Here is a 14,545-nt window from a genome sequence, read left to right as displayed (position 1 = left end):
TACAGGAAACATGAAGCAGCAAGAAAATTTGGCACCAAAGGAACATAACTGTCTAGTAACAGACCCTAATGGAAAAGGAAATCAGTGAACTGTCAGAAATAAATTCAAAATAATGATCTTAAGAAAACTAAATAAGGCTGGGTACAGTGGCTCACAGCTGTACTTTGGAAGGCCAAGGGGGGGTGGATCACCTGAGGTCGGGAGTTCAAGACCAGCCTGATCAACGTAGTGAAACCCCGTCTCTACTAAATACAAAAAATTATCCAGGCATGGTGGCACGTGCCTGTAATCCCAGTCACTGCGGAGGCTGAGGCAGGAGAATCAAACCATGAGCCAAATAAGCCCCTTTTCTGTATAAATTACCCAGCCTCAGGTATTCCTTTAAAGCAATGTAAGAATTCACTAAGACACCCCCGAATTCTCCAGATCCCTCCCTGCCCATCACCCTTGGTGTCTATTCATTTGATGCCTGGAGGTGTAGCCTCTGTCTCCCATGGCCTGTGGGGAGTGCGGTTCTGGGCAGGGCAGATGCCAGCATCCCAACAGGGCTTGGCCATGGTAGCAAGAGCTCTGAGTCCTCTGGACTCTGACTGTCCCCCAACCCATGTGGATTTCCTACCCAAAGTGCAAACATGCCTGCCCATTCCCCACATTCCCCCAGACCTTTGCTTCTTTCACAGGCAGCCACACCACCCTGTCCTTATTCCATCACCCCACCCCAAGGTGCTCCAGCTGACTCTCCTTCCAGTTGGCTCCTCCAGTCCCAGTTCCACTCTCAGTCTCTACCTTTCCTCTTGCCTCGCCAGCATATGGCAATGGAACCCTGGGGCCCTGCTGTCACCCACAATGGGCCGCTCTGGGATGTGGACATCGCCTTTTATCTCTGAAGTCATTCCCTCTGGCCAAACTCCATCTCTAGGCCAGGCACAGTGGCTCACGCCTGTAATCCCAGCACTTTGGGAGGCCAAGGTGAGAGGATCACGAGGTCAGCAGTTCCAGACCAGTCTGGCCAACATAGGGAAACCCTGTCTCTACTAAAAAAAAAAAATACAAAAAAATTAGCTGGGTGTGGTGGTGTGCACCTGTAATCCCAGCTACTTGGGAGGCTGAGGCAGGAGAATCACGTGAACCAGGAGGTGGAGGTTGCAGTGAGCCAAGATGGTGCCATTGCACTCCAGCCCAGGCAACAGTGCGAGACTCCGTCTCAAAAAAAAAAAAAGTCCATCTCTACTTCACTTGTTCAACTTTACTGGAATGTCCCCAGACCTACAGGAAAACAGCCTTTTGTATGGCAAGAGTGACGCCGTCTTGAAGTGAAAACCCCATGATGACCATGTTTCGCTCAGGCATACCAAGTGGTCCCTGTCACACAGATAACTCCTCAGAAAGATGCCTCTCTCACCTCCCCGGTGGTCAAGATTTTGCTAGAATGTCTGAGGCATAACCAATTGCACTTGTTTTACCAAAAAAAAAAAAAAAAAAATCTTGTGATACAAAGAATACTTTCTGCAGGGCAGGTGTGGAGATCCACCATCTCATGGACAACCAAGACATCACTTCAGTTTGTAATGTCTTATTAAATGTTTGTTTCTTAGACACTGGATTTCTCAGCCTCTTTGTTTGGCCTGTTGGCTCCCTTGGCCTTTGAGGACAGGTTTGCACAGACCTGCTCACCTGCAGAACACCCTCAAACTTAGAAAGGGCGTCGCTGGACTCACTTCCTGTCCCTCAGAACCAGCTATATCCACTCCAGTCCTATCTTGGAATCTGCCCACCCTTTTCCAGTCTCGATCTTCTTCTATGTGGACAGGCCAGGTCTCCTCGGCAGGAAGAGCCTCCCCTGATCCCAACACATGCATGGGATGGGGGATAGCACGTCCACTGGATCATGACACTCCCTCTACAATTTGGCAGGACTGGCAATTCCACTTGCTAATAGGTCAGCCACCCACTGGTGAGTGATGTGGTCCTGAAGGGTAGGAGGATGTTGTAGGCAGGGACCACCTGTGACTGCCTACCCTCCATGGTTTGAGGAACCAGGGCCCCTCTACAGCCTTCCTCCCAAGGCTATCAGTGAGCAGGGAGAGTTTGCTTCAAGTAGATGCATTTTCAAAGGCGCAGAGGCTATGGGGTGGGGATGAGATCAGGGGCTGTCTAGGCCAGAGCTTCTCGCACCTTCTTGTGCTCACAGCATTTTTGGATCTTGGCAAAATGCAGATCGCTTTCCCAGTTCAGGGAGCCTGCAGCATCTACCTTGTTGGATTGGTTCCTTGGCCAAGCTGATGCTGGGGTCAGGAACCTCAAGGCAGGGGGAAGACATACCCCCCTTCCCCATGTCAGCCACCTTATGGTGCTGCTACAGCAGCTGCCTGGGTGCCCACAGCCTCACCTAGGGGCTGCTACAGCTCTGGGGCATCATACTATGCCCCCAGGACCTCCCTCAACATGTGGGGTCAGGGGGCAAGAGAGAAACACTCACCCCTGGTGTCCTTGTCCTCAGTGGGCCAATGCTGAAGCCCCCACAGAATTGTGGCTCAATTTCTCCCAGTTTGAGCAAATTCATTGGCATTTGTGCCTTTCCTGCCTTGGTTTCTCCACTTTCTCGTCTTTGCTTCCTGGGATCACCTTCCAGATAAACTACCTGCACCCATGTCCTGGTTTTAGGTCAACTATTGGAGTGACCAAAATAAGATCAGGAACATCTAGCATTTGTGTGATTGGGAACCCTGGGATGGGAGCACTGGGAGCATTTCCTCCATGGTACCCCAATCCATGTCTTCCCACCCCTTTGACACACTGAAGTACTACTGTTCTTCCATCAATTATCTTCCCGATTGAAATAACCAGAGGGTCCTGCTGTTTGCAACAAAAACCTGGATAACAATGTAGGAGTTCAGGTGGGGTCTTGGCCTGGACTGGACATGAGTGAAGAGGAGGGAGTTGTCCATGAAACCCCTTAGGTCCACAGAAAGCTCTGCAAGGCATCAGCTTGAACATGCACACATATTTATTAGCAAATGGGACAAAAGGGGCTGGAATCTGATCCAGCAGGCAGTCCCAACCCCGTCCCTGAAGTGCCCACTGCCCAGGGGAGGTGAGCCAATCCTATGGTCCCCACTGCAGCCTCACAGTTTCTGGTGCACTCAGAATGGCTGCAGGAGTCAGGGAGCCCATAGCAGAGCAAGGAGCAGCGACAGCTGGGAGGGGTTTGGCCTGGGTGTACTGTGGGACATCACCCTCCGGATCCAGTGGAAGTACACACTAATGTTGGTGTAGACACCAGGCCGATTGGGTTGACCGCAGTCTATTCCCCAGCTCACGATTCCAATCTGATACCACAGTCCATCCTTGTCACAGACCAAGGGTCCACCTGAGTCACCCTGGGGAGCAGCATGGGTGAGCCCAGCCTGGGGCAGAGTGGGTGGGGTAGCAGACAGGCCATGAGAGCAGGAGGGGCTGTGGGGCTAGGCAGACTGAATGCAAACCTTACTCCTTCCCATAGAATCAATCAAGTCTCAGTTTCTACACTTTCAAAGTGGGGCAACAGCCTCCAGGGGTTGGTGGGTTAATCAATGCAGGCAGAATTTATGAAAAATGAGAAGCACATTTTGTAGGCTCAAAAACTAAGACTGCATTGGTTTTCTCATAAGAAATCCAAGCAATGGGTTGGGAGTGGTTGGGGAGGAAATGGTAGCTGCTCTCAGGTTTGGAGCTGGAGAGGGTGGGATTCCCTGGAGGGGTAGAGGCACTCACTTTGCAGGTGTCTACACTGCCATCCTCAGCACCAGCACAAAACATGGAATCCTGGATCATCCTACGGCTAGAGGGCTGTTCAAACAGGTAATTACACCTGGTGTTGTTTAAGATGGTGACCTGCACTTCCCGGAGGTTGTAAGGAGGTGGCAGAGGTCCTGGAGATAGGACAGAGAAAGGCAGCACCCTTCACCTCTCCTCTGCCATCTGGAGCAGGGAGAGGAGAAAGGGCATGTATTATAGTGGTGGTGGGGGATCTCTGACACACCCACAGTACCCAGCATTGCTCTTGACTCCCCAGCACCCAGTGCATCAACAGCAATCAACAATATCACAGAATAACCCAGTGGGTGGGCCAGGCTGTTGCAGGGCTCCTGAAACTTGGTTTCTCTATCTGTAGAATGGAGATGATAGCCCCTGCCTGAGTCAGCAGAGAGATTTCTCAGTAAAGCACAGCAGGAAGGACTACAGTAGATGAGAATGTTTATGATTAACACACTACAGCTGTGGGATCCAGGTCAAAACTTGCCATATTTGATGAAAGACGTGAACCCACAGATTCAAGAAGCTGAGCAAATTCCACATAGGTTAAATACAAAGAGATTTACACCGAGACACGTTATAATAAAACTAACAAAAGATAAATGGAGAATCTTATGAACAGGAAGAGAGAAGTGATTCATCAAGGACAAGGGATCCTTAGCAAGATGAACAGAAACAGTCAACCAAGAATTTTATATCAGGAAAAAAATGAAGAAGAAATTAAGACATTCTCAGATAACCAAAAGCTGAGAAGATCTGTCATTAGTCGACCTATCCTACAAGAAGTGGATAAAGGAATCCTTCCAGGTAAAATGAAAGAACACTAGAAAGTAACTCAAAGTCGGACAAACAAATAAAGAGCCCTGGTTAAGATAACTACACAGGCAAATACAAAAGTTAGTATTATTGTAGTTTTGGTGTGTAATTCCTCTTTTTCTTACATAATTTAAAAGACAAATACATAAAACAATAATTATAAATATAGGTTAAAGGTTACACAATGAATAAAGATGTAAATTGTGACAATAACAACACAAAGTGGAAGAATGGAGCCATATAGGAACGGAGATTTTGTGAATACTATTGAAGCTAAGTTGGTATAAATTCAAAGTAGGTTGTTATAAGGTTTAGATGTTAATTGTAATCCCTAGAGCAACCACTAACAAAGCAAAATAAACACAGAGAAGGAAATGAGAAGGGAATCAATATGGTACTCTAAACAGTCGGTTACACAAAAACGAGGAGATAAGAAACAAAAGAAACATAAAACATAGGTATAGAAAAAAGATATGATGAGATCTAAAAACCAAATAACAAAATGGCAGAAGTAATTCTTTGCAGATCAGTAATTAATTACTTTTAATGTAAAGGACTTGCATGCTCAAATAAAAAGCAGAAACTGATATAACGGCTTTTAAAAAAATCACTGGATCCAGATCGGTGCTCCTTATAAGGAGTCACTAGGGCGGGCTGGCTCAAGCAATCAGCACTTTGGGAGGCGAGGCAGGCGGATCCCACTTGAGGTCAGGGTCGAGACCATCCTGGCTAACATGGGTGAAACCCGTCTCTACTAAAAATACAAAAAAACTAGCGAGTGAGAGTGGCGGTAGCCTGTGGTCCCCAGCTACTCGGGAGGCTGAGGCAGAGAAGGTGGCGTGAACCCGAGGAGAACTACAGTGAGCTGAGATCCGGCCACCACTCCAGCCTGGCTGACAAGAGAGCCAGACTCCAGTCTCAAAAAAAAAAAAAAAAAAAAAAAAAAAGAGATGCACTTTAGATCCAGTGAAACACACAGGCTGAAAGTGAAAGGTTGGGAAAAAGTTCCATAAAAATAGTAACCAAAAGAGAGCTGAGGTTGCTATACTATGACAGACAAAATAGAGTTTAATACAAACTTGTTATAAGAGTCCAAGAACAACATTACATATTGATAAAACAATCAAATCATCAAGAAAATACACCAATCATAAGCATCTTCATACCTAACAACAGATCTCCAAAACATATAAAGCAAAATTGACAGAATTGGCAGGAGAAATAGACAGTTCTACAATAATAGTTGGAGATGTTAATAGCTCGCTATTAATAATTAATAAAACAGCCGGTGTGAGCAGTGGCTCACACGTATAATCCCCTCACACTTGCCTTCCCAGGGCGAGGCAGGCAAATCACAAGGACAGGAGTTTGAGACCAGCCTGCCCAAGATGGTGAAACCCTGTCTCTACTAAAAACACAAAAAATTAGCTGAGCATAGTGGCAGGTGCCTGTAATCCCAGCTACTTAGGAGGCTGAGGCAGGAGAATCGCTTGAGCCTGCGAGGCCGAGGTTGCAGTGAGCCGAGATCAAGCCACTGCACTCCAGCCTGGGCAACAGAATGAGACTCCGTCTCAAATAATAATAATAATAATAAATAGATAAAACAAGCAGAGAGAAGATCAATAATAATAGAGCTCTAGAACAACTCCATAAATCAATCATTCCTAACAGACAGAATAGGCCACCCAAACAATAGTAGAATATAGTCTTCCAAAGTGTAAGCAGAACATTCTCCAGGATAGACAATATGTCAAGTCACAAAATAAGTTGCAGAGAATTAGACAAGGCTGAAATCACACAAAACATCTTCACTGATCACCAGGGAATGAAACTATAAGTCAATAACAGAATGAACAAGGAAAAATTCACAAATATATAGAAATTAAGCAACACACTTTTGAATGACCAATAGGCCAAATAAGAAATCACAGGGAAACTTAGAAAATACTTTGAGATGAATGAAAATGAAAACACAAAAGATAAAAACTTATGAGTTGCAGCAAAAGCAGTTCTCAGGAGGAAATATGAGCTATAAATGCCCACATTAATAAAGAAGGGAAATCTCAAATCAGTAACTTTACATTTTAAGGAACCAGAAAAAGAAGAAACTAAATATAAAGCTAGCAGAAAGAAGGGAATAGTCCGGGTGTGGTGGCTAACGCCTGTAATCCCAGCACTTTAGGAGGCTGAGGCAGGCAGATCACCTGAGGTCAAGAGTTCGAGATCAGCCTGGCCAACATGCCAGAACTGTCTCTACTAAAAATATATAAATTAGCTGGGTGTGGTGGCACATGCCTATAATCCCAGGTTCTAGGGAGGCCGAGGCAGGAGAATGGCTTGAACCCAGGAGGTGGAGGCTGCAGTGAGCCGAGATGGCACCATTGCACTCTACCCTGGGCGATAAGAGCAAAACTCCATCTCAAAAAAAAAAAAAAAAAAAAAAAAAGGAAGAAAGGAATAAAGAGTAGAATGGAGGAAGACAAACTAGAGGGTAGAAAAACAATAGATGAAATCAATGAAACCAAAAGTTGGTTCTTTGAGAGATCAACAAAATTGACCATGTAAGTGGGGACATTACTACTGACCTTACAGAAATAAAAATGACTATAAAGGAATACTGTGAGCAATTGTACAACAACAAATCAGGTAACCCAGAGGAAATGAAAAAATTCCTACCTGGAGATACACAAACTACCAAAACCGACTAGAAAAGAAACAGAAAATCTGCACAGACTTATGATAAGTGAAAAGATTGAATCGGAAATTTAAAATCTCCCAACAAAGAAAATCTTAAGCCGGGCGCGGTGGCTCAAGTCTGTAATCCCAGCACTTTGGGAGGCCGAGACGGGCGGATCACGAGGTCAGGAGATTGAGACCATCCTGGCTAACACGGTGAAACCCCGTTTCTACTAAAAAGTACAAAAAACTAGCCCGGCGAGGTGGCGAGCGCCTGTAGTCCCAGCTACTCGGGAGGCTGAGCCAGGAGAATGGCGTAAACCCGGGAGGCGGAGCTTGCAGTGAGCAGAGATCCGGCCACCGCACTCCAGCCTGGGTGACAGAGCGAGACTCTGTCTCAAAAAAAAAAAAAAAAAAAAAAAAGAAAATCTTAGTATCAGGTAGCTTCACTGCTGAATTCTACCAACATATGAAGAAGTAACACCAATCCTTCTTGAGCACTTCCCAAAAATAGAAGAGAAGGAAACACTTCAAAATTCATTCCATGAGGCCAGCATTATCCTGCACACCAAAGCCAGACAACGATACCACACACACACAAAGGAAAACTAAAAACCAGTATCTCTTATGAATATGCATGTAAAAATCCTCAACAAAATAGGGCAAACCAAATCCAGCAGCATATTAAGGGAACTGTATACCATGACCAAGTAATACTCATCCCACAAGGGCAGAGTAGTCCAACATTTTAAAATCAGTTGATAAGGAATACTACATTAATAGAATGAAGGAAAAGCCACACAATCATCTCCATTGACACAGAAAAGGATGTCACAATACTCAACACGCTTTGATGATGAAAACGTTTCGCAAACTAGGAATAGAAGGAAACTAACTCAATGTAATAAAGACCATATAAGAAAAGCCCACATCGGGCCAGGTGTGGTGGCTCACGCCTGTAATCCCAGCACTTTGGGATGCCAAGGTGGGCGGATAATGAGGTCAGGAGATCGAGACCATCCTGGCTAACACGGTGAAACTCCGTCTCTACTAAAAATACAAAAAATTAGCATTACCATTGTTCACAGATGACATGATTCTTTTTGTAGAAATCACTAAAGATTCCACAAAATTGTTAGAACCAATGAAGAAACCCAGCAGTTGCAATATGCAAAATTAACATCTAAAAATCAAGATGACCAAAAAAAAAAAAGTAACAAAAAAACTCAGGCTGAGCACGGTGGCTCACGCCTGTAATCCTAGCACTGTGGGAGGCAGAGGCAGGTAGATCACCTGAGGTCAGGTGTTCCAGACCAGCCTGGCCAACATGGTGAAACCCTGTCACTACTAAAAATATAAAAATTAGCCAGACATGGTGGTGCACACCTGTAGTCCCAGCTACTTGGGAGACTGAGGTAGGTGAATCACTTGAACACAGGAGGCGGAGGTTGCAGTGACCTGAGATCGTACCATTGTACTCTAGCCTGGGTGCCAAGAGTGAAACTCCTGTTTCAGAAAAAAAAAAAAATTGACCACTCTGAGCAACAAAGTGAGACCCCCATCTCTACCCACCCCCCCAAAAAAAAATAAATTAGCTGGAACCCGGGCATGGTGGCTCACATCTGTAATCCCAGCACTTTGGGAGGCTAAGGTGGGTAGATCACCAGAGGTCAGGAGTTCGAGACCAGCCTGGCCAACATAGTGAAACCCTATATTGATACATCCCACAAAATGAATCTTGGAGACACTATATTATATGAAAGAATCTAGACCCCTAAAAAATCATATGTTGTATGTTCCGTGTGTATGGAACAGAAAAAAAGCTCACGGAAAAAGGATATAAAGAAAGAAAATATTTTCATATAGCTATACAACTTGTTTGTGTCTTGAAATAAGGTAGCTGCTATTACAAAACAGTAAAAAAGTTAAAATAGTAATAATTTTTAAAAAGTAAAAAGTTTACAGTAAGCTAAGTTCCACTTGCTATTAAAGAAAGAACAGGTTTGGGGGTAAATTTAGTGTAGCCTCAGTGTACAGTGTTTATAAAGTCTATAGTAGTGTGAAGTCATGTCCTAGACCTTCACATTCACTCACCATTCAGCCACTTACCAACAGCCACTTCCAGTCTGGCAAGCTCCACTAATGGTAAGTGCCTAGGGCACAGGCATACTGTTTTTTATCTTTTTTTTTTTTTTTTGAGATGGAGTCTCCCTCTGTCACCCAGGCTGGAATGCAGTGGCGCTATCTTGGCTCACTGAAACCTCTGCCTCTCACGGGTTCAAGCGATTCTCCTGCCTCAGCCTCCTGAGGAACTGAGATTACAGGTACCTGCCACCACACCCGGCTAATTTTTGTATTTTTAGTAGAGACAGGGTTTCACCATATTGGTCAGGCTGGTCTCGAACTCCTGACCTCAGATGATTCATCTGCCTCGGCCTCCCAAAGTGCTGGGATTACAGGCTCATCTGCCCAGCCTGGTTTTTATCTTTTATGCCATATTTTTACTGTGCCTCTTCTCTGTTTAGATACGCTTAAGTATCTAAGTACTTACCAGTGTGTTACGACTGCTCTGGTATTCAGCGCAGTAACAAGCTGCACAGGTTTGTAGCCCAGGAGCAATGGGCTAGACCATACAGTCTGGGTATGTAGTATTACTGGCTCTGCCATCTGGGTTTGTGTAACTACACTCTATGATGTTGACATAATAGTGAAACTGCCTCATGATGCATATCTCAGAACATACCCCGGTCATTAAGTGACACAGGACTGTAGGCTAAAAATCACTGAATTGTGTACTTCAACACTGAACACGTGAACATTTTATGGTTTGTGAGTTGTCTCAATTTTTAAAAATCGTTGCCTGAGGTTTCTGTCACCAGGTCCTCCCGAACTCCCCCTCACTCCTTCAGACCCGGGGCAAGCTGGCCTCCCTCTCACACTGTCCTGCTGGCCCCCACAGTCCCTGGAAGCGGGGAGAACTGGGAGTTTGGTCCCTGCCCTGGCAGGTGGCACTGAGAGCAGAAAAGCAGGTGAGGAGGGAATGAGAGCAGGAGGGGTGCAGTTGCACCCCCAGACCAGGGAGGGGCTGCTGTGCTTGTGTAGCGGGAAGAGGGGTAGAGGGTAACGTCCACCCCAGACCCCCATCGCCCCACCCGGTCTATCCCCAGCCTCACTGCCACTGGGGCTGATTAACCCCCAGCCGGTCACCCAGCAGTCCGGCCGGTGCACGAAGGTGAAGGTGGAGGACTCAACGCAAATGGGCTGGATGTACACGTTGTAGGCGACAGAGGAGGCCAGTCTCAGCAGGGCAATGTCATTGTGTAGAACCCCAAGGGTGTCAGGGTTCACAATGATGTCCTGCACTTTGTAACGATTGCTGTAGGCCCGCAGGTTCCAAGGAGCTGGCCTGGAAGTCAGCTCGCCCAACTGGACCGTCCACTCGGAAGGATAGTAGTGCCTGGCAGAAAAGGAGAGAGGGCAGGGAGCCCTGGAACTGGGCGCTGGCCGCCTGAGCACGCTGGAGGCCCAGTCCCTGAGGCGGAGTGGCTACTGTTTGCTCCTCCTGGAGGCCATTATCAAGTCTGCGGCCCCGACGGCCCCTAGACTCACTTTCGGAAGCAGTGCGCAGCCGTGAGCACCCAGCGGCGGCTAAGCAGGCTCCCTCCACATCGGTGGCGTCTCCTCAGGCGCAGGCTGGCCTGCCATGGCCAGCGCCCGCGCGCGGACTCCACTCCGCCTGCCACCAGCGAGTGAATTTCCCGGCGGCCGCAGGCCTCTGGGATGGACAGACCCACGCGGCTGAGCTGAGAGGGATGGGGGTGGGGCAGACCCGCCCCGCCAGGCCTTGCCCCAGGGTGCGCGCAGCGAGGGGCTCCCCGGGGAACCGCGCGCCAAGGTGACGCTGGGGACGGTCCCACCCCCAGGGGCCATTAGTTACTTGAGAGCATCACGTTCTTGGGACCCGGAACAGCGAGCAGTAGATGGGCCCCGGTGCACCAGGGCCCAGCCACCCTGGCAGGCATAGCGCGTCCCGGGCGCCCTACCTGACAAAAGCTCCGCCTCATCTGACTCTGCAGGAGACAAGAAGTGAGCCCCCCGCAGCCTCCACCTTCCGTCCTCCCCGCTGCCCCCCGTCCCGCCAGCAGCGCCCCGAGCTCACCCGGCTTCCCGAGTCCAGCCCGCGCCAGGAGCAGCGCCAGCAGCAGCGCCCCGTGCGCGCCCATGGCCTCCTCTCCCGTGGCCTGGCGCCCCCTCTGCCTCCTCTCGCTCCGGGCCCGGGCCGCCCCCTGGAGGCAGGGCGGGGTGGGAGCTCCAGCTTCATCCTCCCAGACCGGGCCCAAGGGCTGTTTGGGGACTCTCAGGCCTGGCAGCGCCCTGGTTTTCAGCTCCTGCTGGCGGGTCTTCAACCACATTCCTTGATGTGGCCCAGACCTGGTGGACCCCACAGTCCTTTTCTTGTCTGCAGCCCGGGGGTCCTGGCTGCCCGCTTGGTGCCCCCTGTCCTCCACCCATGACTTCCTCCAGCACCAAGGGTCTGGCCCTGAGCCGGGAGTCCCCTTAAAGCAGGCAGGCAAGGCCTTCCTGAGGGCGGGGTGGGGCCTGACAGCGTGGAACCTGCTGCTAGCAGTGCTCGTCCTGTACAGACCCGCAGACTGTGCACCGCCCAGGGGCTCTCAGCCCCACTCCCTGCCCGCTGCCCTGCAGGGCCCACACAGCTACCTGGAGCCCACCGCGGGGGTCTCTCGCCTTGTGGGAGATGTTTCAGGGAACCAAGGTAACCAAGCAGGCCCTACAGTACTAGATGTGAATGGGCCACTGAGTCCAGGTGCATAAGACCTCCTGCAGGGCTCCCGCTACTCAGAAAAACCATCACACTCATGGTTAGGCTTTAGAGTTTACAGAGTGAAAGGACTTAGGTTAACATCAGCAAAGTAAAAGACACACAGGGCAGAGTGCAGGAGAGACCAGGAGGAAGGCTGCAGTGAGCACTCCAGGGGAGGCCTATGCATGCCCATCATTCTCCCAGCATGGAAGTGTGACAACCAGGGACGCTGGCCTGAGCCTTGGCAGCAGGGTTTTACTGGAGATTGGCGGTGCCTGGAGCAGCTGCATGACTGACGCTAGTCAGCCAGCCTCCAGCCCCTCCAGAGGTCCCCTGATACCACCTGGCTCAAGGCCCTGCCATCAGTCATGTTGTGAGCATTAGCTGTCTGGTGGGTCCCAGGGATCCAGGTATGCAGAGGCATTCTTATCAGGCAAGACATTCAAGATCTTAGAGGTTTGGATGTGTAGCATCTGAACACCCCAAGTCTATTGAGTTAACCGTCTGCTGTAAGGCTACCCCGTGGCTCTTATAGCAAAAGGATCATATTTTTCTGAGTTTCCATGACTAGGAATGCAAATAATAGCATGGCTGGGCTAGGCGCAGTGGTTCACGCCTGTAATCTCAGCACTTTGGGAGGCTGAGGTGGGCGGATCACTTGAGCTCAGGAGTTCAAGACTAGCCTGGCCAACATGGTGAAATCCTGTCTCTACTAAAAATACAACAGTTAGCCAGGCGTGGTGGTGGGCGCCTGTAATCCCAGCTACTTGGGAGGCTGAGGAAGGAGAATCGCTTGAACCCGGGAGGCAGAGGTTGCAGTGAGCCAAGATGGTGCTACTGTACTCCAGCCTGGGTGACAGAGCAAAAACTCCATCTCAAAAAAAAAAAAAAAAAGAATAAACTATATAAACTATGTTCTAACTGCAACAAGGTTTTTCTTTTTCTCTGGCAGTTAAGCAAGCGCTGGCCTAGAGATAAGCAATATTAAAACAATTACAACTCATCCATTGACAGACACTAGATAACTGACTTCCCTGTTCCACAAGCCACAACTACAGCTTTGATTGGACAAGAAACTGATTTCAGTCACTTTCTCCTGATAAGAGGCCTCCAATCAAGGGTTGGTTCTGACTGGTTTCCAGAGGCTGTGCGCTTGAGTGCTTTGATGTCCTGAAAAGACCTTTTGATATATAGGACTTAATGTAACGCCATTGTACTCCAGCCTGGGCAGCAGAATGAGACTCCATCTCCAAAAGTAAAAATACCAAAATTTTTTTAAAAACAAATGTTACTTTCTAAGAAACTGGATATGTTAGCCTCTTTCTTCAGCTTCTCAACTACCTTGAACTTTGGGGTAACTTTGCATAAACCTGCTCACCACAAAACACCTACCAGGACTGAATCATGAAGAAATAGAAAATCTGTAACTCAACCAGGCACAGTGGCTCACACCTGTAATCCCAGCATTTTGGCAGGCCAAGGCAGGTGGATCACCTGAGGTTAGGAGTTCAAGACCAGCCTGGCCAACGTGGTGAAACCCCATCTCTACTAAAAATACAAAAATTAGCCAGGCGTGGTGGCGCACGCCTATAGTCTCAGCTACTTGAGAGGCAGAGGTAGGAGAATCGCTTGAACCCGGGGGTTTCAGTGAGCTGAGATCTTGCCACTGCACTCCAGCCTGGGTGACAGAGTGAGACTCCGTCTCAAAAATAGAAAAAAGAAAATCTGCAACTGGTAAGGATACTGAATCAGTAATTTTTTTAAAGTCCCAATAACAACAAAAATACCAGGACCAGATGACTTCACTGGTAAATTCTACCAAACATTTAAAGAAACCTTGGCCGGGCGTGGTGGCTCACACCTATAATCCCAGCACTTTGGGAGACCGAGGCGGGTGGATCACGAGGTCAGAAGATTGAGACTGTCCTGGCTAACATGGTGAAACCCTGTCTCTAACTAAAAAACTACAAAACCAAAATTAACTGGCCATGGTGGCAGGCGCCTGTAGTCCCAGCTACTCGGGAGGCTGAGGCAGGAGAATGGCGTGAACCCAGGAGGCGGAGCTTGCAGTGAGCCGAGATCGCACAACTGCGCTCCAGCCTGGGTGACAGAGCAAGACTCCATCTCAAAGAAAAAAAAAAAAAAAAAGCCACAGGCTACAGATCAATACGTCCCTGATGAATATTGATGTAAGCTGGGCGAAGTGACTCATGCCTGTAATTCTACCTGTTTGGGAGGCTGAGGCGGGAAGATGAGTTGAGCCCTTGAGGAGTTTGAAATGAGCCAGGGCAATACAGCAAGACTCCTTGTCTACAAAAAATTTTAAAAATAGCCAGATACAGTGGCATGTGGCTGTGATCCCAACTGCTCAGGAGGGTAAGGAAGAAGGATTGCTTGAGCCCAGTAGTTCCAGGCTACACAGATCACGCCACTGCA

The 14,545-nt window shown here is 48.3% G+C and overlaps 1 protein-coding gene across 4 annotated transcripts; it reads right to left on the bottom strand.

Moving 5' to 3' along the window:
- Nucleotides 1–2,984: 2,984 nt before the first annotated feature.
- On the bottom strand, nucleotides 2,985–12,784 carry PRSS41 (serine protease 41). 4 transcript variants are annotated; one of them, XM_009195777.4, is made up of 6 exons: nucleotides 11,447–12,784; nucleotides 11,331–11,357; nucleotides 10,897–11,062; nucleotides 10,461–10,744; nucleotides 3,754–3,911; nucleotides 2,985–3,407 (listed from the first exon to the last, which is right to left on the bottom strand). In XM_009195777.4, the coding sequence occupies exons 1-6, from the start codon at nucleotides 11,697–11,699 to the stop codon at nucleotides 3,162–3,164; spliced, it is 1,134 nt and encodes a 377-aa protein (XP_009194041.1). In that variant the 5' UTR covers nucleotides 11,700–12,784; the 3' UTR covers nucleotides 2,985–3,161. The 4 variants fall into 4 exon arrangements, with proteins under 4 accessions (XP_009194041.1, XP_017808597.1, XP_017808598.1 ...); XM_017953108.3 differs by having other exon boundaries at nucleotides 11,225–11,357; nucleotides 11,447–11,714; XM_017953109.3 differs by having other exon boundaries at nucleotides 2,985–3,380; nucleotides 11,225–11,357; nucleotides 11,447–11,687.
- Between the last annotated feature and the right edge of the window lie 1,761 nt (nucleotides 12,785–14,545).

Source organism: Papio anubis, chromosome 18 (genome assembly GCF_008728515.1).
Source record: "Papio anubis isolate 15944 chromosome 18, Panubis1.0, whole genome shotgun sequence".
Lineage (NCBI taxonomy): Eukaryota > Metazoa > Chordata > Mammalia > Primates > Cercopithecidae > Papio > Papio anubis.
This window is presented reverse-complemented; position numbering and strand designations above follow the sequence as displayed.